The 21,720-nt window shown below is 47.6% G+C and overlaps 1 protein-coding gene and 1 long non-coding RNA gene across 18 annotated transcripts in view; one reads left to right on the top strand and one right to left on the bottom strand.

The window, feature by feature from the left end:
• The window catches only part of MVB12B (multivesicular body subunit 12B), a 194,461-nt gene that overhangs the window by 81,670 nt on the left and 91,071 nt on the right, over positions 1–21,720 (top strand). For 16 of the 17 annotated variants that reach the window (XM_086325144.1, XM_086325136.1, XM_086325141.1 and 13 more), the window contains one exon: positions 90–212. In XM_086325144.1, coding sequence (XP_086181270.1) covers positions 90–212 — 123 coding nt within the window. Of the gene's footprint in view, positions 1–89; positions 213–3,246; positions 3,644–21,720 lie in introns of those variants that run through there. The other variant, XM_086325145.1, reaches the window with a different exon arrangement.
• Positions 2,045–3,176, bottom strand: LOC147362527 (uncharacterized). Its single transcript, XR_015136329.1, has 2 exons — positions 3,046–3,176; positions 2,045–2,858 (listed from the first exon to the last, which is right to left on the bottom strand). It is a non-coding gene; the product is annotated as an uncharacterized LOC147362527 (long non-coding RNA).

The raw sequence follows: 21,720 nt of genomic DNA, 5'->3' as shown, positions 1-21,720 counted from the left end.
TGAGGCCGTGACCCTCTGAAAATGAGTTGGTCTGCTCAGGTCATTTTATGCTAAACCGCCTCCATGAAGATTTCTCTTTTCTCTTAAAGGGAATTGAACAGCATGGGGATCTGGTATCGAATGGGCCGAGTACCACGAAATCATGATTCATCTCAACCCACAACGCCTTCCCCGTCATCCGTTGCTTCCACCCCAGCCCCCAACCTTCCCAGGTGAGGCCCTGTCCGTGGCTCTGTTCGGGTATGCATGTCCCAGAGGAATGTGGTCTTGGGTCGCGCTGCGTAACTTCTTTAACACTTCCACTTAGGATCTGCAGAAACACTGCCAGAGCAGTATACCTTTAGAGGAAATTTTGCAAAACCGGTTAGAAATCTTTGCATTACATGAATGTAAAAGCCGTTCTGTGTTTTGTTGTACATATTCTGCAGGATTCTAAAATAGCAGAATATGCAACTTAAAATGGGCTTGTTATTCTGAAGAGCTCATAGCTGCAACCAGTCACATGATCTGTAGCCTTGCGGTTGGGAAGGCTAGCCATGGAAGGTGGAGTTCTTTCTCTGCCTTGGCCAGCAACTCGTTTCACTCTAGGAGAGTTGGTAAGTGATTTTGTTCATTTCCATGTTGTTTCTTTTCCCAAAGAGCTGCAGATAAGAAACAGGTAGTTTGGGTATGAGAGAATAGCGAGAAGTTTTTCAAGGGCTGTTCATTTTAATACTTGTTTCCACAAAGAAACGTGGCTGAGCAGACTGGTCTCTGCACCTGATTTAACTTGATTTCCATCGGAGCAGAAATCTGGTAATAGCAGATTACCTGAGTAGTAGTCTCAACACTTTCTATCTGATCAAAAACCTCTGCATCGTTAGCAGTAAATTATTTGAGAACAAGGAGCAAATAGCAATAATAGACTGAACTTGAGAAAGGAATTACAAAAGTAAACAAGCAAGTAAGAAGTTGAGAGGCAGTGCCATTGGAGGTGGATGAAGGTTAAGGAGAAGAGATCTCAGAGCTTCCATTTGGGTGAACAGAGGTGACAGAATCGGTCAGGAGCAGGACAAAGCCTTTACTGGGTGCTTGCCCCTCTGCACGCCCCAAGGTCCACACCCTGCGCCCCAGAAGTTGGAGGAGAGGGCGGCATGGCTGGTCCCTCACGCCCTGTTCTCCGCTGAGCCTCCCCTGCCTTCAGGGGAACGTGCTTGCAGGAGCTGGCAGCTCGGAGGCCTGTCCTTTGGGACTTTTCCAAAAGACAGTCAGGTGTTTCTCGCTCAAGACAGGTTCACACACCAAGAGTGGTGGTTAATCGTAACTATCCCTGGCCTCACCTGAAACTTGAGAAGTAGCTTTTAGTTTCACTTCGGGGTGAAGAGAAGTGAACAGCTTCCCAGAGCTTCCCAGAGTTGTGTCTTTGGTTTAGGAGTACGAGGCTCATGCAGCTCAGGTCAGCCCTTTGGAGTTCCTTTCTCACTCCCCCAAGCACCGTCACAGCTGTGATCACTTTCACATGTGCCCAGGGTTGGCTCAGACCCATCACATGTGCCCAGGGTTGGCTCGGGCCCATCACCTGTGCCCAGGCTCGGCTTGGACCCATCGCCTGTGCCTGGGGTCAGCTCGGACCCATCACCTCGGAGAGTTTACAGCTGCTCCCTGTTGACGTCATGTGTTCTGGAAGGGCCTAGAAATAGGTGCCATCTCCAGGCAGGCTTAACTTTTTGTGAGATAAAGAGCTCCACTACTCCAGTTAAGGCAGGAGGAGTGCCCTCTCCCCACCCAGAAGCTAGCCGGTCAGCACAAGAGCACAGTCACTGGGACCTGAAGTCAGGGGACGCAGGAACACAGGCCACAGAGAGTCTAAACTGGAGGTAGCACATCAGACGGAGCCTTACAAGGCTTGTGTATTTTATAACGTCTTGTTGTTCAGTTTATGGTTTACAATGGCTGCAAGAAAATTGGATCAGTTTCATTTTACTTGCCAAATAAAGCAAATGTCAAAATAGTCAATATAAAATGTATTCTAATTTGACTGAGTTAAGTCAGCCAGGGTGCAGTAGGATAATTGAATGTTACATTAATGCTCCCCTTGTGTGTCCCAAGCCCTCCTCTCTCATTGTGCAGTCATTTATAGATGGCCCACACACCTATGAGCCTCCTAACTCAACAGGGTGTTTTTTTTTTTTTTTTTAATGTTCTTCAGTTTTTGTATTGTTTTCCTACTGCATGTGTTTGATTTTTTTAAAAGAATGAAATGCTGATAATTCAGATTATCCACTGAAGATTTGTGAAGTGATGAGTGTGTTATTCCGTGCGGCTTCTGTCCAGCAGAGGAACCTGGCAGCTTTCTGGCGGAGAGCTGTGGGTGACGCTTGTGTTCCCGCTGGGGGCCTGTAGGATGGAGGCCTCTGTGCCTAGATCCCAGGAATGGTCTTCTCTCTCTCGTCCGAAAGCCTCCAACTCAGAACCAGCAGCCTGTTTTTCCTTTCCTGTCTTGTGCTTCTGCGCCTTTGTTCATGTGGACACTTGTGCGTCTGATATGTCTCGCATTGCCTGCCTCGGATGTCAGCTCAAATACTGCCTCTTGCAGGAAGCCTTCCCTGAATGCGCTGTGCCAGGCTCTGCCCTCAGAGCCTTCTCAGCCGTTACCCCTTCACTTTGTGATCATGTTGTAAACTCCTGGAAGGCGGGGACTGTGTCTAGCGTCTGTTACCTCCCTGAGCTCAGCCCAGGTGCAGACACGTTCAGTTATGCAGGAAATGCCTCTCCAACAGCCTGGGACCCCATGCTGCGGCCTCCCCAACCCCAACCGCAGATGACTTGTGAGCCCCTGAAGACTCCTCAGGCTTTTCTGATTATGAGAGGAAGACAAGCTGGTAGAAAATAGCATAGAAAATAATGAAAGAAAAAAAAGACTCCAGTAAGCAAAGGCTCATTACCTTTGGGTACATTTCTTTCAAGTCGTTTTCCTGTGTACTTTTTACATAGGTGCTATTATATCACAAAAAAGCAAAGTCTGTGTTTCGCTGCTGCTTTCTCTTGTGAAAGCACAAGCAATACCTCAGCTGTGGTCTTTGTGTGGACGCAGGGATCAAGTTGCAAAGCCAGGGCTGCGGTGAGAGCGTGGTGAGGCAGCGCCCTCTACTGACCAAGTGTGGAGGAGGCTGGAGGACGGGCAGGCTGTTGGAAGCAAGGGCGGCGGGCCATTTTCCCAATTTCTCCTTTCCCTGGGGGCGGGAAGGAAGCCAGGGAGAGCCAGTAGCAGGCCTTGTTGCCTCCGTGAGCTTGACTTTATGTCTCAAGAGCCAAAGCATGCTCTCTGCTTTCATTTCTTTTGTTGTTAACTCAGGTTTCAAATAATTTCCAGTTGTTTTATGGAGAGCTGTCACCCCCGTTGATCTTAGCCCATAGGGGCAGTTGGCAAGATGGTGGGTCACCACCCGAGGACCTCGCGGTCCTGGCAGAACCACCTTCTCCTTCCAGAGGCAGGTACTGCCCCTCGGAACGTGTGCTTCCTGCCCGTTTCTTCCCTGTTGTTGCAGAGAATGCCAGCTGCGGGGCCAGACGTGGTGGTGTCCTTTCAGGATGGGCAGGCCCCTCGGCTGTATCCGGCGAATGGGGCAGAGTGTTTGAAGTTCATGGCAAGATCCAGGATAAGGTGTGTTGGCAGAGCTCCTCTTGCTCGTCCAGTGAATCTTTCTCTCACACGCACATCTCTCCACTCGTTTCTTGACAGTTTTACCCACGTGAGGAAGGGTGTGTCACTTCTTCCCCGGGGGCCTGGAGCCTCCATTTCTCCCTGGGCCCCAGCGCTGCTCCGTCCTCTGCCATCTGCTTCACGAACGTTGACCAGCAGGGTGGGCCTGGCCATGGGCCTCGGGCGTGATCCTACGAGCCCACCCGTCTCCCGGGCCGGCCTCAGAGTTTTGGGTCGGCCCAGTGCGTGTGAGCAAACACTGGTGTCCCTGGGTCCTGGCCCTTCTGATCCTTCTCTGCTGCTGCCTCGTGACGGGTGCAGACAGAGCAAGCACCTTCCTTCCCCCTTCAGCCTGGGCAGCCCCCTCCCCAGCCCTCATATGTCATTCTGCCAGGACGAGAAGTTTCAGCTTCTGCTGGTACCAAGGTCTGGAAAATCTTGGGGAGGCAGGAGGACTTGCAGCTGATGGAGCACCAGCTGCCCCAGCATGTGGGAGAGGGAACGGTTCTGTGCCCTCCCAGGAGGGGCCCTGGTGGGCTGCTGCCCCCCGGCTTGCCGAACGGTAGAACCCGTAGCTTGATAAAGACATCAGAGGCATGCTTATCAAATGTGCAGATGACACAGAGTCATTAGGGAGAGCTGATGTGCTGAATGGCAGAATCAATACCCCACGTCTCCTCTACAGTCAGAGCATCCTGCCGCATCCAGGAGATGAAAGTTGATGAGTGAAAATGGACAGGGCCCCCCACAGTTCAAAACATCCAACTGCACGGGAGCCAAACTGAGGAAACCTGGCTTAGCCGCGGTCTGTGTGAAGCGGGCGCGGGCTTGGGTGCGTAGAACGAATGCAGCCTCATGCGCACAGTGGGACGGCTCGCCTTGTATTACGCAAATCGAGCATTGAGCTTGAGTGCGAGGAATCGCTGAGCTTTGATCTGAGTAAAGATGGGGCAGCTGGCTTCAGATGTCCAAATGGTTACCGTGTAGAAGGGAGCGTAGAAGTGCTTCCAGGTGGGGCTGGGGCACTGGGAGCCCCTGGAGGCAAAATTAAATCAGGTGGGCTGAAGTCACAAGGAGGTAGATTTGGGCTTAACCTTTTAAAGTCAATAAAGAGAACTTACCAAGGGTGAAAACCCCATGGCATTAAAGAAGCCAGCTTAGGAGGCCATGTGCACCCAATCGCTGGCAGGATTCAAAAGCAAATGGATTTTTCAGGCCTTCAGTGGTTCTTCTTTAGCCCGTTAAGAAATGTGTCACACTCTCCAGCCCCGTCCTCAGGAATCCAGATTCAGCTGGCCTGCACGTTAGGGCCGCAGACCCCTTGCCCATGGGGTGCTCCAGTGGGCGCCTTGATACCCAGGTCTGCTCACAGCGTGCCCAGTGCTTCCCCACCCTCCGACCTGTAGCCCGGCCTCCTGCAGCTCACCCAGAACCAGTGTCAGTGGGTCGGAGCTTGGGGCCTGCGGGTGGCGGCACAGAGCCCTGTGTGGTGCAGCCGGACCACACGGTTCCAGCGGCTCCTTCTGGCCGTTCTGCTGGCTGGGGGGTCCCCAGGGAGGAGCTGCCCCCCAACTCTGCTCCTGCAGACCTCAGGCCTTGGGCGGTCCTGTGACCCTCCACAGACACTGTCACCCCACCCCCTGCCCCAGGAGGAAATGTCATCTTCCCTCCGGGAGCCTCTCACCCGTCAGGCGGGGGCTGAGCCTCCTTATAAGGTGTGCGGCGCTGCTCCGAGTTGTTCAGGAATCTTCCGGTGATTTGTCAGCTTCCAGCAAGTTGTCAGTCACAGGTTCCGAGGTATGTTTCTTAGTGACAGACATAATTGTACTTAACTTTCTGTGTGGATGTTATCAATCTGTGACAGATACTCTGGGAAATGGGGCATTTTGATTGCAGAAGATCTGTCACCCACATTTACTCCTCCACTCAGGGACACAGGGATTCAGTCACAACTTTCGCATGTCCATGTCAGGTTTTTGAGAACATAGATCCTCGCTGACCTCAGAAATGGTTCTGTCACTGCCATCCCGGGGCTGTCATCTGAAAGGTTAATGGCTCCTCCTAAAGGAGAGGCAGCATCCCGCAGAGGCGATCTAGCATTCAGGCTGCGCACACGCAGGCTCGTCCCCGCCACATCTGTTGTCAGGAGCCTGCGGGCTGCCGCGCTCCATCCTGGCCCCCTGGCCCCCGCTTCCTATGGACGTAGGATCTACCGAGCCATTTGATCTACCCACAGAATACTCCGACAGCCGGGATGGAGCCTTGCTTACCAGCTGCAGTCCTGCTGGCTTAAAATCCTCGGGCTGCCTTCTGTCCATGTTGGTTTATAAAGATGCTTTTTGTATGACTAGACCACACCTGTTGTGGCAGGACTCGAACAGGAGGCCCAGGGCTGCACAGACCAGGGAGGCTCTTTTCCCTTTCCTGCCGAGGTGCCTGCCCCCGCCCCAAGGGGCAGCAGGCTTGGCGAGGGGACGTTTGCCTATAGGGAGGCCTGGCAGTTTCACCGCTTTTGTAGCTTTACTAGGAGAAGGCTTCCCTGGTGGCTCAGCGGGAAAGAATCCGCCTGCCAATGCAAGAATCGCAGGTTCAATCCCTGGGTCGGGAAGATCCCCTGGAGAAGGAAATGGCAGCCAGCTCCAGTATTGTTGCCTGGGAAATCCCACAGACAGAGGAGCCTGGCAGGCCACGTATAGCCCACGGGGTCGCCAAGATTTGGACACGACTTAGCAACTGAAGGACAACAACAAAAGGAGAAAGCCCAGCCCAGAGGGTTGGAGGGAGTTCATTTTCGAGTTGAAAGCTGTTGTGTAACAAGGATTCATCATTTACGAGAAGGGTTACACGGGTCCCACGTGAGGGTGAGATTAGAAGGCGAGTCCAAGGGCCGGTTCTGGTGACGTTCCCCCTGACCTCCTGATAGCAAGCAATTTAGGACATGGATTTTGAGCTCCACTTCTGCAGTAGCAACAGTTTGGGGGTGTTTGAGCCCAGCGAGGGCCTGTGGGACCGTGCCCGTCTGCAGGGCAGGTCCAGGCACAACTGTGAGTCTGGCTTTACTTAGGAGAACTAGACTTCCTTTTTGTTCACACGCACACCACACACCTTTTTTGTTTCAGTCTGAAAATAGGACACACGTGTTGTATCCTTCCTGCTGTGACGGTCCTTTGAAGATGGAGATGGTAATGTGGCTTTGCCGCCGCCTCCCCCTGCTCACGGGCACCCACCCACCCAGCCAGCTGAAAGCACCAGCCTCCAGGGGCATCCCAAAGAAGAGGGGGCGGAGCCAGACCACAAAATCAAACTTAGGCTCCTGGGGCTCGGTATTAATTTCATCTAAATAACACACACCTACATTCTTTGTCTGGAATTTTAAAGTCCTAGGTCGCCTCCCATCCTGTTGGGGTTTTCAAACACACACACACACACACACACACACACGTCCTTTTTTTCCTCCCCCAATTCGGAGCCTTCCCTGGCCTGTTACCTGGGCTCACGTGAGTCAAGTCCATCTCCTCTTGGCTCCTGGGCACGTTGTCCTTATCCCCCACCCATCTCTGCTCGGGCCATTGCTGTGTGCCTCGTCTTCTACCAGCCCCCGCATCCCCCGAAAGCGGCAGATTGGACTCCACGGAGTGTGAAGGCCTGGTCCTGTCCGCCTCCAGGCTTGGCCTCGCCCTCGCCACTTCTGGAAGGCCTTCCTCCCCTCCGTTGCCCGCACCCTGCAGTTTGGCATTTCCCGTTTCCCTGTCATTGCCATGTTTGTTTATATTTGGTCTTGTGACTAGATCTGCTGGCTTATTGATGACAGGGAGTCTCACATTCCTTTTTTTTTCCTCCCTTAAAGCCTCAGAAAAGGCTAGTGACAGAAATAGAGATGATGACATTGCATCACGTGTATCAAAACTTACCAGGTTCTTTAGGCTGCATCCTCTCATTGGAGACTGTAAGTGTCCAGTGGAAAATGGTGTGGCTCTAAAACGGTAGGGACCTTTGAACTCCAGATGCCTGGCACGTGGTGGCCAATGTTTACTGAATGTATAAAGTGAGCTGGTTAGACACATTGGACCGGGTATCGTATACATCTCTCCTTCCGTCTAGCCAGCCAGCCAGCCAGCCAATCGAGACTTACATTTGCATTCTCTGGGTGTCAGGCACTATTCAAGTAAATTACAAAGAAAAGCTTATCTAATCCTCGTAACACTTTTTGAGTTGGGTACTGTTTTTTTCCTCCTCTTCGAAATGTGGAAACTAAGATCAGGGAGGTTAAATTCCTTTCCCAGCATCACACAGCTACTAAGTGTCAGAGCTGGGATTTGAACCGAAGCACGGATGAGCTGCCAACTCAATGGACATGAGTTTGAGCAAACTCTGGGAGGTGGTGAAGGACAGGGAAGCCTGGCGTGCTGCAGTCCATGGGGTCGCGAAGAGTCCGACACAACTTAGCGACTGAACAACAGCAGATGAGCTACCCTTGGTTGGCAGACTGTCCTCGTGCCCTGGTCACAGGCTTCCTAGTGTGAAGCATGTCCCTGGGGAGCGAAGCAGGTGCCTCAAGGGGCCGGTGGTTGGGGTGTAGCTTCTCCAGGCTCCTTCGCGGCTGCTGGAGAGGACTTCCCAGAGCCTGTGGTGTGGGCAGCAGCCCATCGCGTTCACACACTTCCCGAGAGACGTGTGGACGCTGGCTGGGGGCCAGTCCTCTCGAGTTGTGATTGCTGCCTGAGGAGAACATGTGGGAGCCATACCCCAGCGGGTCCCTCGACCAGCTTCAAAGCCCTCGATTACGCAGGGTTACAAGCAGTTTGATTTATTCTGGTGATTATGAGAGTGGTGTGAAAGAGACCTGCAGAGCGAGGTTATTTGAATATCTTTGAAATGCTTGTGCCGCAAAGCCTGGACTGCCTTTATAACAATACCCAACTTAGTTTTGGTGTCAGAGTAATTCTGAAGGTGAAATTTCATTAGAATACAGTTTGGTATTGTTAGATATGAATGATGGGTTTAGGCTGAGCGATACGCTTTTTGATATTAATTTTTAATATGGCTTCTTGGGAAGTCAGAGCTTCTGTTTAATGAAGAATTGACTAGTAGTCAATACAGCTCCCACCTCTGAGCAAGCCTTCTCTGTTTTCACTCTCCCGAGTCAGATTTTTGACAAGGTATTTGCTGCTTGTAAGTGTGTGATTTTTGTGATCTTTGTGACTTTGTGAGTGTCTTATTTTTCTTGGTGGTTATGATGGTTATGCAGGCTTGTTGCTGTTGTCCCAGAAGGCAGGGTTATAAATGTGAAACGATTCCCTCCAGTGTCTGCTTCTCAAATGTGCAAGTGCTCTTTGCACAGTGGGTGTAAGCTCTGGGGTTTGGAGAAAGGTCTTTTTCAGGATTATGAAAATAGTTTTCCATGTGTCGGAACAGATTTATCAGTTCACTTTAGGGTCAGTGCTGTGAACCAGACCATTTAGAGGAGGATATTTTACCTTTTATCAGAGTGGAAGCTGACAGTCTATTTGCAGGTAGCTCTCTGGAATATTTCACCTGGGTCTCTCCGTGTAAATCCAGCCGCTAAACAAAGTAAAAATTAGTGTGAAGTGGAATTTCCTGGTATTTCACCACTCCTGCATGTGCTGCCCACCCCCGCCACTATTCTATTTCAAGACAGGGTTTCAATGATTAATTTGGGTATTTAATAAAATTTTTTGCTTGTAGTAACTTTTCAAAGGCCTTTGGATTTACTCGGGTGGGGCTTTTGCCCATGAGTAGGGTGGCATTCAACTTGAACTCCCTTCTGAGCAGCAGATGTTTTGTTTCCAGTTGAATAATAATATTAATAATTATCAGAATAAATACAATTATCACCACCATCATTATTATTTCAGCTACAGGGTTTTTTCTTTCTTTTTTTTTCTTGGAGGGGGGCGCATCTAGTACCAGGCATTGAGTAAACACTACATATTGTGTTTAATCGTTCCAATCTTTACAGCCATGCAGTGGGGTGAACAAACATGTCCTTATCTTGAGAAATGAGAAACCCAAAGCTTGGTGAGATGGCGACTTACCCCAGGGCAGAGGGTTAGGATGGAGAGGAGCCAGGATGGGAGCCCAGGTCCCTGCCTTCAGGGAGCCTCATTTGGCATTCAGAGCCCTCCCCACCTCAGCGTCCCCTGCAGCCAGTGGCACAGCCGAGGCCAAAACCCAGCCATCCAGCCATCAGAGCTTCGGACCAGGGCCCACATTCCTCCACCCGATTAGTCCTCGTTTCACTTTGTTTTCCGCAGCTTTTGACACTGAGTGGGCAAGAGGGGGAAGAACGCGCCTTGGGTTCTTTATGAGGGTTTGTTTTCCGCCCCGGGCCCCTGCCTGTCCTCCCCGTGCTCTCACGCACACGGGGCCTTTCAAGAATCTGAGTTTTGGCAGGCTCGCTCCCCTTGAATTTTGGAGAAGCGGATATTTTAGTAGGCTGGAAGAAGATGAAAAGCTCGCAGTGCCCATATGTTCCTTGTTTTTAAAAGCAAGGTCAGTGAAGTTTAGAGACTCTTTAAATATTTCAGTTTATAAGATGAGACGAGATCATCTGGAATGGACGTGCGGTGCCCCGAGTCCCCAGCTTGGTTCTTTCCTTCTGTAATGGAGGTAGGTGTTCTGGCATTTCAGGGTTCAAGTGTAATAAAACTTAAAGTAGTGCATAAATACCATGATTTGGAACATTGCTGCAGCTATGAAAGTTAGATTTCCTCCCACCCTTTTTTTTTTACCCCCCTCTCTTTTGCTTGTCGAGTAATCAGTGACTTGAAAAATAGCAGATTGGTCTAAGGATGGTAGTTTCAGAAACCAAAAACTCCCAGCTTTCAGGGAGTACCGTGTTCAACATTTTTCTAAGAAAGCGTTTTCTTCATTCAACTAAACCTTCCCCATTTGAGATTAGACATATGTTCCGAAATGTATGGCTACTGTACTTTGAAATGCTACACAAGCACCCATTTTTAGTTAAGACAGTGCCACCCTCTGCCTCCGTCTTCTCTTGAATTTCACAAAACAAATGACATGGTGGGTGTTTTTCTTGATCCCAAGTTATTTATAGAAGCCCAGAATCCAAGTGACTGTCCAGCCCATCCCTAAGGATACACTGAGGGGGCCACTGGCATGACCTGTTGATGCTGGCATGTGGGCAGGAGGATCAGGTCTGGGACCAGGTCTCATCTCCCTGTTACCACATTCCTGGGAGGTGAGATGCTGGTTACCAACCCAGGTGCAGGCAGGGGATGGCTGTGGTCATAGCCTTGGCAGGACCTCTGAAGGCCCAGAGAGGCGGCCTTTGCCCCTCATTGTTTTCCAGGGCCTGGCCTTCCCCCACCCCTGACACCCCACCCCATGGAGGAAGCAGGAGCTCCGTGCTGCCGGCATTTCCTGTCATGTTCCCTGCACTCTTTATACCTCTCCGATTCTAAATTTCAGAAGTAATTTGTCAGTCTAGAGGCGGGAGTCATTAATAACCATTATTTAGAACTGTCGAGTCTTCCCCTGTGTGTGTGTGTGTGTGTGAGTTAAGCATCCAAAAAATTGGCTTTGTTGGTGGCAAACAGGGCATCTCTATTGACAGATCAGGCCCGCCCCACCCCTGCTGGCCTTTCTCAGGTCTGGTTATTCCAAGTCTGGCTTTAATCACCAAAAAGGGTGGTGGCAGAGTGGTTAACGCATGTCCTCCTGGAATTCATTAGTATTATTACCAAAGACCGTGTTGTAAATTGTTAATTTTTTTTTTAACTGCTTGGAAAAAATGTCTATTTCATTTTAATGTACTTAAAAAAATTTGTTTTTTCCTCGTCAAACATTTGAAACAGAATAGTTGAGAAGCTGGGACTTAGATCGCGCTGGGGTGGGCTCTGCGTGGTCGCCCTCGATGGCGCTGAAAATGTGTCACCATCAGACTCACACTGGGGTGGGCGCTGCATGGTCGCCCTCAGTGGTGCTGAAGCTCTGTCACGAAGCTGGGACTTAGGTCACACTGGGGTGGGTGCTGCGTGGTCGCCCTCAGTGGTGCTGAAGCTGTGTCACCATCCGGTCGGGGTGCAGCTTGAGCCCCCAGACCGTCCAGCCGTGGTTACGGAGAGGTGTTGGCATTCAGTGTCTGTTAATGCAGGCTGTTATTCTTTAACATTAAAATTCCACTAAAGGACTAATAATTACTGTTAATATCTTTCCGTGGAAACTTACAGTAAAGGAGCAATAGCAGAAACAGTATTTAAGGGAGAGCTGCCGGCATGAGAAGAATGCAAATAAGTGTTATTAGCCTAATGATTTTGCCGTCGCCATGGTTGTGCAGCAGCTCTGTTGTGAATATGTCATCCGGCACCCGTGAATTTGGAAAGTGTGTCAAAACACAACTTCAATTAGTTTGCTCTAATTATGGCTCTGGAGAGTTTGTAACTACATCACTCCTCATTAAAAGAGATTTTCTTATATGGATTAATGTAATATACAAAGGAAAGTTTCAAAGTTCCCGACGCCATTTGCTCCCGCAAGGAGCAGGCGCCGAGGAGACATTCTGGATCCTGGGTTTCCCGCTGCCCGCTCGGCTGGGCAGGGGGGCTGGGCAAGGGGGCTGCATGGCCAGCTCTTCCCTTCCTGCCGGAAGTGGCCACTGCCCATGAAACTCTGGCCACATCCACGTCCACAAGAGGGTAAGCGAACCCATCTCCAGCTTTTAGAAGAGACCTGCTAATCAGAAACCATCAGGACGCCCACCCCCACCCAAGCTCCTCTGTGGAGTCTGGAAGCAGAAAGATCTCTGGACCCACCACGGCCAAGTGCAGGGTACGAAGTGAGCCTTTGTCCCCGTTCCAGGGGCCGTGGGGGAGATTGCACGGAAAAACGTGTTACTTTTGGTCACGCAGAAACGCATGGTGCCCACAAAATGTCTTAAGTCTTTTTCATACAGTGAAAAGAAGACCTTAAGGAAATGCAATTCTCTTGGCCAAACCAATAGGTAGTTATAAAGGCTATTGCTGAGCCACTGCCATTTCAAAAGAAAAAAACCAGATTCACATTTTCTTGTCCCATTACCAACCTTCACCCCCTGGCCTGACACCAGTGGTGTTCCACAGTGACCACCTTGGCACGGCCCCCTTATGCAGGGTCGGGGTGGGAGGGAGGGGGCAGGATGGGCAACAACTCAAGGCCGCTTCCTCAAGCTTTGCTACCCATCCCTTTGTCCGGCTCCTGAGCAGCTGGCCATAGTGGCAGAGTGATGTCCCAGCTTGGGGAGCTCAGGGATGCATTTTGAATCCAAGAGTTGAAGTTTAGATTGCTGCTTGAGGAGGCCTGGGTCTGTTGCCCTTCCCCTCTGATTTATTTGCAGGATGCAGAAAACCAACAATGCCAAACAATGCAGCTTTAAATACATTTTTGTTAACCATTAAGTGTCCTATTTGTTACTTTTGAGGAATACAAGGTAGGGATGCCTGAGTGATGAGTAACTCGGCCTTGAGACTACTCAGAAGCAGTGTCATGTTGAGTAAGTTACATCACTCCTCTGAGCCTCAGTTTCCTTGTCTGTAAAATGGGGACAAGAACGCCTTCTCTGCAGGATTGCTGTGAGAACCAAATGGGAAGACACACGGAAGTGCCATGCTGGGCACACGGTGGGCACCCATGTGTGTGACTTTCTGTCTTGGTCCAGGGTTTGTTTCCAAGTTTCCTTTGGGCACAAGCAGCCAGTCCCCTTGAGACCTTTCTGTTGTCCCCATCCAGCCCCTTTCAGCCTTGATCGCCAGCATCCCCAGCGAGTTCCCAGAGCATCAGGCTGGTTACAGGCCTGCTCCCCCACAGAGCTGCGCTCACAGGTGAGCAGCTGGGAAGGGGTTAAGATAGTAATTGTGTAAGTCTTCCAGGCTTTCTCCCAGTTCTGCGATAATTTGATGAAGAACTTCACCCTAATTAAATATTCAAATTAGGAATAAGTGTCAATATGGCTTCCCATTGCCTGGAATGATGATTAATTGTATTCAAAACTCTAGTGGCCCACTGTAATGTAAACTGAACCGTTGTTCTTGATTATTTCTGCACCACACTTGCCATGTTTTTGTTTTAAGATTTAAACTAGTAATTGATTTGCCATATGCTGTCGAGCTGCACATACTTTAAAGTTATGCGTTTAGGAACTTGGGGAGTTTGGAACTGAAATTCCCTAGTCTTGCAGAGGCAGCCCTTTATTCCTGGTCCACTGCAGAGTGATTTGGTTGGAGGGTGCGTGTGTCTGTGCGTGTGTCGGTTGTCGTCCACGAGGAAAACTCATTATACCGTCAAGTTGGTAGGTTGAAGTTATACTGATCATGGCAAATGGGTTGCTTGAATGGAAAATGAACAAGTCTGCATTTATACTTCTGTGCTTCTGCCGTCTCGGTAAAGCAACATGGCAGAGTGGAAAAAGCATGAACTCAAATCCCACTCAGTCAATTCCTTTAGCTGTGTGACCTTGGACAGATTCCTTAACCTCTCTGAACCTTCTTTCTTCCTACCAGTAGAACCTCCCCTGGGTTGTGAAGATTCAAGGTGAGTGAGAAGCATGAAGAATAGTGCAAGTTTTCAGTAAGGGGTGACTGTCGTAGTCACAAGTGATTCTAGGAACAAAGCCTTCAGTGGTCCCCTGCTTCCAGGAAGCCACTTCCAACCCTGAGTCAGAAATGATGCCTCACTTGTCTCACTGCAGGAGGCTCTGTTGCCCGTCTCTGACTTTGTCACAAGTCTTAGGTCATTGTCTTGACTCTTGAGTTGCTGTTGCTGTTCGTTGCTCCAGCCTTTTCTCCCCCACCACATTCCTCCCACTTGGCAGGTAACGCCACGACTCCCACGTCCCTGGGTACTTCACAGGGCCTAGTCGAAGGCCTGGTGTGTGGTAGTTGCTGAACAAATGTTTGTTTTGTTTTATGCCATTGTTTTAAAATTGAAGCATGTAGCCTTATAGTTTTCTATTTGTATATCTTGTGATATTTAGAATTTTTAAGTTTTATGATAGAGGGGTTTCCCTGGTGGGTCAGTGATAAAGAATCTGCCTGCCAATGCAGGAGACTCCGGTTCGATCCCTGGGTCGGGAAGATCCCCTGGAGAAGGAAATGGCAACCCACTCCAGTATTCCTGCCTGGAGAATTCCGACAGAGAAGCCTGACGGGCTGCAGTCCACGGGGTTGCAAAAGAGTCAGACACGATTTAGCAACTGATCACGCGCGTACTTTATGATAGAGGGAATTTATATGTGTGCTTCAGTTTACTTACAGATACATCTAAAAGGGAATGATGAGTCTTAATTGGGTTTGGGGTTTTTTTAAAATCATTTTTAAAAGACTTTATTTTTTAAAGAAGTTTTAGCTTTACAACAAAATAGATACAGGGATTTCATGCCCACATCTAGCTTCCTCCATGATCAATGTCACTCACCAGAATGGCTGTTTCCTTTTTATTTTTAAAAAAGGAACCTACGCTGTCACTGTGTAATCACCATAGTTTACCTTAGGGTTCAGTCTTGGTACTGTGCCTTCCATGAGTTTGGACAAACGTATAACAACATATGTTAATCGTTATATTGTCATAAATGGTATTTTCACTGCCCTAAAAAGTCTCTGTGCTCTTCCTGTTCATCTCTCCCCGTGGCCCCTCTGGCAACTACTGCTCTCTTTCCAGTCTCCATAGTTTTGCCTTTTCCGGAATGTTGTAGAGTTGGAATCATACAGCATGTAGTCTTTTCAAATTGGCTTCTTTCATTTAGTAATAGGCACTTCTCATTTAAAAAAAACCTCTCAAGAGCCAAACACAGTGCTGGGACATAGAGTAGGAGCTCAGTTAAAAACCGGTGCTCTGTGTTGGTCACAGCATATCAATTCTAGCACCTCCAGGTGCCTCTGGACCCCATGGTCTGTATCCCCTTGGATGGCATCAATTTACTGGCTGTATTTGGAATTAAAGTTTCAGGTCTGGGCATGGAAAGTTTGAGATGGTGAATTGTCATTGCAGAGGAAATAGGTCCATTGTTAGGTTTTTATAAAACCTCACTTGACTTCGCTGGTGTCATTTACAAAAAGAAAGAAAGCAAAAGGTCTCATCAATAGAAAGGGTAGTAAACTTTGCACTTTCTGAGGTTGACTTCAAAGTCAGTGAGGCAGAAAAAAATCACCTCACCTAAAAATATCCTAGGGCCCAGGTCATTAAAATAGCTGACTCTCTATTTTATTAGAACCTAGTTACAAGAAAATGCAGCGTTTTCTCGCCTCCCTGGGTCTGCATGGATCTGAATGGTAACTCAGGATCTCGGTCTGGAAGCACAGGGGACCTGGTGCAGGGATTCTACCTGTGAAGTCTTCGAGGAGGCTGTGCATGCTGGCCAGGCCCTCCCAGCTGAAAATGATTCATTTTAATTACCTTCCTGGACGCTCCGTTACCTGAGCATATGGTCCTTAAGAAATCAGCTTCCCCAGACTGTCAGCGAGTGTGGGCAGTGGTCAGGGACCTTGGTTCTGACACCGCTGACCAGCCTTGGAGAGCGGACGCTCGAGAAGGTGCTTATTAAAATGCCAGCAGGTGCGGCCAAGGTCCCCCTTCCTGTGACTCCCTCACCCCGCTTGTGCCAGGTGTTCTATAAGAGCCTTTTTCTTCATTAAATGGCATTCATTAAGCACGTCCTTACACCTGGCACAGAAGCTGTGTGTCACAGATGACTTCTTCCCAGTGGTGTTTTGCAGGAATAAAGTGGAATTTCATTTAGCCGTTTGCCATGTTTCTTTTCCCCTACCCACCTTAGCTCAATCCCTGGCTTTTGCATAATACATTCTTCCTCCATCCCTACCCCCGTGCTGTGACTGTCTTTTGCACGCATTGTCTCTGGTCCTTGTCCCCCAGCAGCCACGTTAGCACCGAGTGCCGTGCAGGACGATTCTGTAGACCGCAGCTCTTGCAGAATTCTCCTATTGTCTGCCGTCTTTGTTTTCTGATAAAAAGGAAAATAATTTCTCATTGAAAAAATTAACATAAAATATATGAAAAGCAAGGAGAATAAGTCTTTGCTCTGACCTCAGACAGTGATTTGTGTCATCTACACCATGGGCATAGTCCTGCCGTGAGCCCAGGGCCATCGCTGCTCTGAGCAGGCACGTCCTTCCAGGTCATTTTCGTCCTGGGGCATGTGTATATCTGTTGCCTGTAGGAAGATGTCATTCTTGTAGTGGTTTTCGTATATGTCATTCTGCAATTTGGTTTTCGTTTTGTTCCCTTTTATTTCAACCTAACAGCCATGTCTTTGAGATCTGACCACGTTAACGTTAGTATAAAAACATCCAGCTCACTCCTCCTTGGTGTGTCCCGCTAGCATCGTATGAACACTTTCCCAGTTCCCTGCTCTTATAGACACCACCCCAAGGATCCACTTTCTGCCTCTTGCTGTAGCCAAGATCATTCTCCCACACAACCTGCGCCTGAGTTCCTCACTTAGCATCATGTCTTAAGAACCATCCCCCAGTTCCACCCAGAAAACCTGGAAACATCATTTTAAGTCTGTAAAGCATTCTGACATCTTATAATGTTATTTCCAGTTTTTAAGTAGAGCGTTGTGACTCAGAGCTGAATTTTGTAATTTGCTCCATCAGGGTTCAGATCCAAGCTGTGCCCCCTCAGGCCAGCTGCTGAACCTTTCTGAGACCTTCTGTCCGGTAGAAATGATCTCAGCGCCTGGTAGTAGGATTCAAGCAGGATCACATGATGCCTGTGCAGGGTAAGCCCTGCAAAAATGTCAGTGAACGTTATTTTACTGTTTCTATCTTAAGCAAGTCATCTCTCATGTTTCAGATTGTTTCCTCAGGCTAGGTTTCCAGAGGGAGGGAATAAACGTTGGTCTTTTTGTCCCATTACTTCTCCATTCTTAGGTCTTAATTTTGAATCACCTGGAGCATGTTTTAATGTATTTCTTTCAGGGAAAGGGGCATGATCTTCTTTGTTGTCATGTTCACATATAAAAGACAACCCGGGGTTCAGAACTGTTTCATCTGTTGCGCATTCTTTCCCTTCCTGACTCGGTGGCTTCCCAGCCTTCAGCATGTCGTGTAACAGGAAAGGTGTGAGGTCACCTCCAGTGTTTGCTGGGATTCATCATGGGTCTCTGTTTACTGCCCTTTCTGGAATACTGTGAACCCCATTGGCTTCTCTAGGTATTTTTTTTTCTAAGATCAGGAAAATATTTTCAGCTTTGCTGAAATATACTAGATGCACAATAAAGTGTACATATTTAAAGTATAACTTGATGAGCTTTGACATAGGTAGGTATACACCCGTGACACCATCACCAAAATCAGGATCGTGACTATATCCACCACCCCCAAAAGTTTCTCTGTGCTCCTTAGTAATATATCCTCTCTTCGGCCAGCAACAGATCTTCTTTCTAACCCTAGAGGTTAGTTTGCATTTTCTAGAATTTTATACAAATGCAATCATACCATGTGGATTCCTTTTTGTCTTTCTTATTTTGCTTAGCATCATCATCCTGAGATTATCCATCTTACAGGTATCACCAGTTCCTTTTTGATTGCTGAGTAGTATCCATCATATGGCTGGACCGCAACATGTTTATCCCGTCACTTGTTACTGGACATTGGGCTTGTTCTTAGTTCTTCACTTTTACATATAAAGCTGCCCAGTACCTGTGTATTGGAATCTTGGTAAAGACATATGCTTTTGCTTCTCTTGAGTGAAAATCTATCCATGTAATGGCTGTCTTGTACTAAGGGTATGTTGAAGTTTTTAAGAAATTGCAGACTGTTTTCTGAAGTGATAGTACTATTTTACATTCCTACTAACAGCACATAGGAGTTCTAATTGCTCATTAGCTTTGTCTACAATTGATATTGTTGGTCTATTTAATTTTTGTCATTCTAGAAGACATGTAGTAATGTCTCATTGTGGTTTCAATCTGCATTTCCCTAATAACTCACTGGTAATGCTGAACATTTTTTCATGTACTGATTAACCATTTGTGTACTTTCTTTAGTGAAATGTCTGTTTAAATCATATGGTCTTTTTAGAACTGGCTTGTTAGTCTTCTCTTAGGCTGTAAGAGTTATGCATGTATCCTAGTTATAAGTCAGATGCGTGTTCACAAATATTTTCTTTAGATCTTTAGCTTGCCTTTCAATTTCTGTAATAGCGCCCTCTGAATAACAAGAGTTTTAAGTATTGGTGAAGTCCTGTATATCATCTGAAAATAGTTTGTGCTTTTTTGTGTCCTGTGTAAGAAGTCTTTGCCAAACCTAAGTTCACAACGATTTTCTCCTCTCTTTTCTTTGACAAGAGGCCACTCTACACCTGGCCAGTCGAGATGCATTTAAATAAAAAGTATCAAATCCTGGGCCTGGACTTAATAATTTATACCTTCCTCTTTTCTGGAATCTCTGTGAATCTCTTGGGTTATTTTATGTATGTGTGTGGGGTGAGGTAAGTGTCCAGGTTCTTTTTTGTTCTCTTTGCACGTGGCTATCCAATTGTTCCAGCACCATTTGCTGGAAAGGTTTGTTTCCCCACTGAATTGTCTTGGCACCTTTATTGAAAATCAGTTGATCGTGTATGTGTAGGTCTATTTTTGGACTCTCTATCTGTTCTATTGATCTTTATGTCTGTGTTAATGCCAGTACCACACTGTCTTGATTACCATAGCTTTACACTAAGTCTTGAAGTTACATAGTCTTGAAATCGGGATTTATTTAGCTCTGAGTCTCTTTATTGATTTTTGCTTAGAATCTTGGAAGCCATGTTGGCTTCTATATTTTGTTGTTTGTGGGTTGGTTGGTTTTTAATCAGGCAAGTTTTCAGTATTTTTTTTTTTTTTTTTTGGTTTTCACTTTTAATTGTTCTAATTTCTTTCTAATACCTGGAATGTTTAGGTTGGTCTTTGTTCTCCACATTTATCAAATTTTTCCTCATCATGATCATCTTTGTTTTCTTTCTTTCTCTGCATTCTGGAAACTCCAGAGGGGCAGGGGTTTATCCATGATGCTGCTGATTTAGTTTTGAGGGATTTTATTTCTGCATTATTTCTAATGCAGATAGCTTTTTCTACATCCTACAGGAAATTTTTTTCCCAGAAATAATGTTCTTTTCCTCTTGTGTGACACTTTTTTTACAGGCCCTCACAAGGAGATGTATTTGTAGACTGGGTATTGGCCAAAGGGCCGGCTGTGTGCATGCCTCCTCCCCTCATCTCTCCTGGGCACTCGTTATTTGAATGACTCATCTTCCGAATCTTCATTACCTTTCTCTATTCTCGTTAGCTTTTGTAGACCCTTGGTGACCGGAGGCTAGCTGGAGCTGTCACTGGCCCTACAAGTCATGTAGTACTGTTATATTTTTAAGACATGTATCATTTCACCCTCCTAGTTTGAATTTTTTTTCGTTCTTTTAAGTATTTTCAGCTAACAATTCTTTATACCAGTGAAAGTGAGTAAGCAAATGATACTTCTCATTATGGAGGGGATTGTTGTTGTTCAGTCACTCAGTTGTGTCCAGCTCTTTGCTGCCCTATGGACTGCAGCACGCCAGGCTTCCCTGTCTCTCTGCAGAACCCAGAGTTTGCTCAAACCTATGTCCACTGGGGGAAATGCTGTTTAAAAATCTAGAGTAGCCTTGTCATTCTGACTCAGGAGGCTTATGTCTGGGGAACATTCTGACCCAGAGGTCGTACAACCAGACATCTGCCTCCGCCCCACTGGCCGGATGTTGAGTCTTCTGTAGAGTTATGGTTAACACATTATCCCGTATTAGTAGTTTTCAAACCTTTTGGTCTAGGACTTTTGTTTGTTTGTTTTGATGTGGACCATTTTTAAAGCTTATTGAATTTGTTACAATATTGCTTCTGTTGCTTATGTTCTGGGTTGTTTTTTTTTTTTTTTTTTTTGGCCTTGAGGCATGTGGAATCTTGGCTCCCTGATGAGGGATCAAACCTGCACCCCCTGCCTTGGAAGGTGAAGTCTTAACCATTGGACTGCCCAAGAAGTCCCAAGGTCTTACAAACTGAGGATTCCCTCTTGCTGGGGAAAAACAAATTGAGAATTAAGACTAACTTTTGTTTGTGTAGGTTATATATATCTGTATTTATTGTTGTCATTATTTAGTTGCTATGTCATGTCCGACTCTCTTGCCACCCCATGCACTGTAGCCCACCAGGCTCCTCTGTCCATGGGATTTTCCTTCTCCAGGGGATCTTCCCAACCCAGGGATTGAACCTGCATCCCCTGCATTGCAGGCAGAGTCTTTACCACTGAGTCACCAGAGAAGCCTTGTCTATATTTACCTTATAAAAATTAAAATTCAGAAAAATGTAAAACATGAGACTACCTATGCAAACACCAGAGTGATGACAGCCTCACGAGTCACACAGCTTCTGGAAATTTTTTCTGCCTACTTGTGAGGATGGAGAAGGAAATGGCAACCCACTCCGGTATTCTTGCCTGGAAAATCCCATGGATGGAGAAGCCTGGTAGGCTACAGTCCATGGGGTTGCAAAGAGTTGGACACGACTGAGCGACTTCACTTTCACTTTTTGAGGATAAGCAGGGAAAAGACCAGTGATGTCATATTATTATGAAAGTAGCAGTGACCCGGTGGACTCCCTGAGTCTGAGGAGCCCCCGGAGGTCCCCAGAGCACACTCGGAAAACTGCTGCCAGAAGGTAGTCTTAGTTTAAAATACAGCAGAAAACAATGGCAATTGTGATTTTAACATCACAGAGTGCATTGGTTGCAAGGGTGCGTGTAGGGGGTGGGACATAAAAGTAGCATCCATCTCTAACCACGAGGCTGCCTCTGCCGTTCCAGCAGCCACTGGCCCCTCGGCGCTGCCCTCTGATGGTCTGAGAGGAGAGCGGGCATCGTGGCTGCCTGGGCAGGACCATCTTCATTACATGTGGCCACTGGGTTCAGAAGATTAATAGCAACATTTTAAAAATTCACACAGACCTGGAATCAGCACGAGAAAATACAGATTTAAATTAACAAGGAAAAAGCAGAATCCCA

The sequence above is a fragment of the Bos grunniens genome, chromosome 11 (assembly GCF_055505025.1).
Source record: "Bos grunniens cultivar Pamir isolate PY7600 chromosome 11, Bosgru_T2T1.0, whole genome shotgun sequence".
NCBI classification, from domain to species: domain Eukaryota; kingdom Metazoa; phylum Chordata; class Mammalia; order Artiodactyla; family Bovidae; genus Bos; species Bos grunniens.
This window is presented reverse-complemented; position numbering and strand designations above follow the sequence as displayed.